Raw genomic sequence first — 5,278 nt, forward strand, 5'->3', positions numbered from 1 at the left:
ATAATAAAAACAAACAAATAAATAATAAATAAAAATTAAAACAATGCCAGGAATGCCCAGTCGCTGCAACACCTCAATCAACACCTCCCTGGGCGTCAACAAGTCGGTGTCATTCCTTCTTTAAACTCAACTACTGAAAAAGGTGTCTGGTCCTGTGCGGTGCGGGGTTCCACACCAAGCACCCCACTCTCCTGCTGGGGTCTTTGGAAGCTGAAAGGTCCCTCCTTCCCCGCGACTTGTCAGGGTCCGTTCCCCTCAGGAGCAGCCTTTGGGCTAGCCTCAGCTCCGGCCCGCAGGTCTACTCACCGTTCGGGTGCTCCTTGCTGTCCCGCGCGGCGGAACCCCGCGTCCCCGCTGCCCGGTCCTCGGCCACAGTCCGGTGTAGTGCCCCGGTCTGCGATCGTTCGGCGACTCTGCCCTTCGCCATGGCTGCTGCAAAGACCTGTGGAGAAAGAGGCCGGCGGTACCGCGCCGCTGAACCGCAGAATTCCTCAGGAAGCTCGCTTCCCAGACCTAGGCGCCGCTGCCACAACCGCTTCCGGCGCGACCTCCTCACACTGGATGACCTCCGCCGGGCGACGCCAGCACCACCCTCCTGGATTAGGCCCCGCCCTACCCCGAATTTCGCCCGGTCCCCGAGCCTAGCGCGCTCGCGCCGGCCCAGTCACCTCGAGACAAGTCAGGAGCCGTCCCCGCCCCCTTATGAGCCCCGCCCTCTTCTCCCGGGCGCAATGCTTGCGCAGTCGTCACGCAAAAATGACACCTACATGTAGCTTTGATCTGCGGAAGTGCGGTATGGTGGACTTCAGATTCTTTGTTCCAGCTGACCGGAAGTGCCTGCCCTTGATTAGTCATGGATGCCCGGCGGCTGATTCCATCAGTTCCACGTCAAACCAAGGGCAAGCACTGTGGAATCTGAAGGGCAGCAGTCAACGTAGCCTATCAGTAGTCGGTTCACCTCAGCTTATTTTATTAACCCAAATACACGTTTCGACACTTTCTACTCACGCTCCTCAGAACAGCTATTCAACTTCTCACGGGTAAATATACTGAAATTCTCTCCTTTAAAATTTTAGGGTTTTTGTTTTTCATGCTCCAAATCTAATCCAAGATCTTGTGCATGCAAAGCACGTTCTACCGAGCAATTCCCCTATTCCATTAAAAATGTTAAAGCAAACATTGAAAAAGTCATAATAATAATGGGGAATTTATTCTTGAAAGCAACTTGGCAATATATATTAAAAATATTTAGATTCGCTATATCCACTAATTTCTTTCTTTTTTTTTTTTTTTTCCTGACACAGGGTCTCACTATGTAGCTCTAGCTGGCCTGGAACTTACTGACCAGACTGGCCTCTGGCTTAAAGAGATCCACCAGCCTCTGCCTCCCGAGTGCTCAAATCAAAGGTGGGTGCCACCATGCCTGATAAATCTTCACTATTGGTTTGGCTTTTATCCTGGGATCTTCAGTTCACATAATAGAAAGGTGGAAGCAATGTGTAAACCCATGCCTGAAGAAAAAGATGGCCAAGTCAATTCTGAGATGTCCAGTCAATGAATATTTTGTTTTCAGTATCGGGAATTGAACCCAGGGCCTTCTTTGTGATAACCACGTACTCTGCCCGGGAGCTATATCCCAGCCCCAAACAGGATTGTTTTATATCCATACCATTGAATGACTTTTAAGGCCTTCCTTTTTATTTCCTTTGATGTCTTCATTAAAAGCACTAAAGCCAGGTGTGGTGACTTGACTGTAATCCCAACATTTGGGAGGTGGAGGCAGAAGGATCAGGAATTCAAGGTCATCCTCCTCTACAAAGTGAGTTGGAGGCTAGCCTGAACTACAGAAGACTATCTGAAAATTAAATTTTAAAATAGCCAAGCATAGGGGCCCATACTTGTCATCACAGCACTCAGGAATTAGAGGCCATCCTCATCTACATAGTGAGTTTGAGGCCAGGATAGACTACATGAGGCCCAGTCTCAAAAAAATATGAAGAACAGTCTGAGGAAAAACTAATAATGTTACTGGAGCCTTCAGCCATAGGCCTGGCTCTGAATCCAAACACTTGCCTTAAGAGAAAAAAAAGCCAGTGAGATGGTACAGTGGTGAAAGGTACCTACTGCCAAGTCTGACAACCTGAGATGGATCCCCGGGACCAGCGTGGTAGGAGAAAACCTGCAAGTTGTCCTCCGACCTCCACATATGTGCCATGGCACATGTGCAGACATTCAAGCACACAAAATAAACTACAATATGATTTAGGAAAAAAGAACCTGAGCCCTTCATAGAGACATATGCCTTTGATCTCAGCATTAGGGAGCTGAGGCAGGAGAATCATTATGAGTTCAGTACCAGCCTAGACCTTGCCTCAAAAGAGATGGGGTCTAGAAATGGCTCAGCAGTTGAAGGTGTATAATGCTCTTGATCCTCTCCCATGTCAGTCTCAGGGACTGAATTCGGATCCTGCATTTCCCCAGCAAGTGCCTTTATTCAATGAGTCGTTGAACCATTTATTCAATGAGTCGTTAAACTAGCCTTTTTAGTTCATTTTATGTTGCCTAAACAATAGCACAGGCTGGGTGCCTTAAAAAAAATTAAAAAAAAAAAAAAAAAAGAAGCTGGGCCTGGTGGCATACACCTTTAATCCCACCACTCAAGGAGGCAGATGCAGGCAGCTTTCTTGAGAGATTGAGGTCAACCAGGTCTGCATAGTAACGTCAGTCCAGATGGGGCTGCTGGGAGACCTTGTCTCAAAAAGAAAAAGAAAAAAACCCCCCAAAACAGAAATTGACTTGGCTGATGGTTCTGTGGATTGAGAGATCCAGTGTCAAGGAACAAGCATCTGGTGAGGGCCTCTGTGCTGCATTGCATGACAGAAGGTGGAAAGGCAATGGCAGAAGACTACAAGCCTGGCAAAGTGATGCGTGCCTCTAATCCCAGCATTTAGGAGGCAGAATCAGGAGGACCATGAGTAAGAGGCCAGCCTGGGCTTCATAGTGAATTCCAAGCCAGCAGGAGTTACATAGGGACACTTTGTCTCAGAAAAAAGTAAAACCTGGGCTAGTGAGATGTCTCAGTGGTAAGTGCGCCAAACCTGATGGCCTGGGTTTGGTCCACAGTACCCAAATGATGAAGGAGAGAATTCATTCCCACAAGTTGTCTTCTGACCACCACAGATTCACTGTGGTGCTTATGTTTACACACAAATTTTAAAAAAAAAAAAAATGGAAATAGAGGGGCTGGAGAGATGACTCAGTGTTTAAGAGCACTGGCTGTTTTTGCAGAGGACCCATGTTTGATTCCATTCCCAGAACCCACATGGCTGCTGACAGCTGTCCATAACTCCACTTCTAGGGAACCCAGCGACCTCTTCTGGCCCCCATGGATATTGCTCGACACAGGTGCACTTACATACTTGCAGGCAAACACTGATACACATAAAATTTAAAAATTTTTTTTTAAATTTAAAATAGAAAAGGAGAGGCTGGAAAGATGGCTCAGAGGTTAAAGTGCTTACTATGCAAGTATGAGGCCCAGAGTTTGGATTCTCAAAACCCACATAAATGGTAGGTGGGGGGGCTGAAGAGATGGCTCAGCAGTTAACAACACTGGTTGTTCTTGCAGACGACCCAGGTTCAAAGCCCACACCCACATGGCTGCTAACAACTGTCCATAACTTCAGTTCCAGGGGATCCGACAGCCTCTTCTGTCTTCCGTGAGCATTGCACAACACCGGTGCACTTACATACATGCAGGCAATACACTCATACACATAAAATTAGAAATATTTTTTTAAATGGCAGGTGGGCTTGGAGGACCACCTGCAGTTCTAGCCTCTCAAGGCAGAGACTGGATCTCCAGAGAAAGCTGGCTAAGAAGACTAGACAATTCTGGGTTTGATTGAGAGACCCTGATTCAATGAATAAGGTGGAAGAGAGATTGAGGATGATTCCTGGCATCAACCACAGGCCCCCACATACACCACACACAGGTACACTCACACCTTTGTGTATGCTCCCACACATGCAAAGGTACCCACACACATGTGCACTACACCAAGAAAAAAAAAAAAGACTGGAGAAGTGGCTCATCAGTTAAAAGCACTTCTTGCTCTTGCAGAGGACCCAGGTTCAGTTGTTTATAACTTCAGTTCCAAGGGATCTGATGGTCTTTTCTGGCCTTTGCAGGCACCAGGCATGTACACAGTACACATACATGCAGACATACATTCAAATAAAATATAAATAAATTTAAAAACAAAGCATAAACTAGGTCATAGAGAAGCTTTCAGGTTATTTAAAGACTAAGGTGCAGTGAAGGAAACTAAAGAAGAAAAAAATGGAGCCAGACATGGTAGTACACACCCTTAATCCCAGCACTCAGAAGGCAGAGGCAGGCAGATCTCTGTGAGATTCAGCCAGCCTGGTCCACATATCAAGTTCCAGGCCAGCTGCACCTTCAGGAAAACCCTGTCTCAAAAAGGAAAAAAAAAAGGAAGGAAGGAAGAAAGAAAGAAAGAAAGAAAGAAAGAAAGAAAGAAAGAAAGAAAGAAAGAAAGAAAGAAAGAAAGAAAGAAAGAGATGGCCCAGGGATGGTGAGATGGCTCAGCTGCTAAAGGGCACTTGCTGCCAAGCCTGACAACCTGAGTTCCATCCTTGTTCCACCCACAATGTAGAAGGAGAGAAATAACTCTTACAAGTTGTCCTCTGACCTCCAAACATACAGTGGTATGCATGCACCTACACACATATGCATATATAAAATAAATATATGTAAAAAAAATAAAAAGAGCCAGCCATGGTGGCACACACATTTAATCCCATCACGTGGGAGGCAGGCATAGACAGGATCTGTGAGATGGAAGCCAGCCTGCTCTACATAGCTTATTCCAGGCCAACCTGTCTCAACAAAATAAAGAGAGGGCTGGGAATACAGTAGAGCGCTGGACATTTTCAACCATACAGTACTGCAACATCAAAAACAAAAAAAGAAGGAAAGTTGGTTGTTTAGCTCAGTGATAGAGCACTTGCCTAGTAAGCACAAGGCCCTGGATTCCATCCCCAGCACTGAGGGGGCAAAACTAGAAGACAATAAGCCCAAATATTAAAAAATGCAATTAAGCCAGACGTGGTAGCACAGGCCTTTAAAGCCGGCACTGGGAGTCAGAGACAGGTGGATCTCTGGGTTCAAGACCAGCCTGCTCTACAGTGAAACCTTGTCTCTAAAATAATAATAATAATAATAATAATAATAATAATAATAATAACAACAACA

At 45.9% G+C, this 5,278-nt stretch overlaps 1 protein-coding gene across 1 annotated transcript in view; it reads right to left on the reverse strand.

Annotated features, from left to right (window-relative positions):
- Positions 1 to 604, reverse strand: part of Tmem41b (transmembrane protein 41B) — a 19,971-nt gene extending 19,367 nt beyond the window's left edge. Inside the window, exon 1 of the mRNA XM_008853451.2 lies at positions 307 to 604. Within this exon, the coding sequence (XP_008851673.1) occupies positions 307 to 427 (121 nt within the window). The 5' untranslated portion in view covers positions 428 to 604. The remainder of the gene's footprint in view (positions 1 to 306) is intronic.
- Positions 605 to 5,278: the final 4,674 nt, after the last annotated feature.

Source organism: Nannospalax galili, unplaced genomic scaffold (assembly GCF_000622305.1).
Source record: "Nannospalax galili isolate Female #2095 unplaced genomic scaffold, S.galili_v1.0 scaffold44, whole genome shotgun sequence".
NCBI classification, from domain to species: Eukaryota; Metazoa; Chordata; class Mammalia; order Rodentia; family Spalacidae; genus Nannospalax; species Nannospalax galili.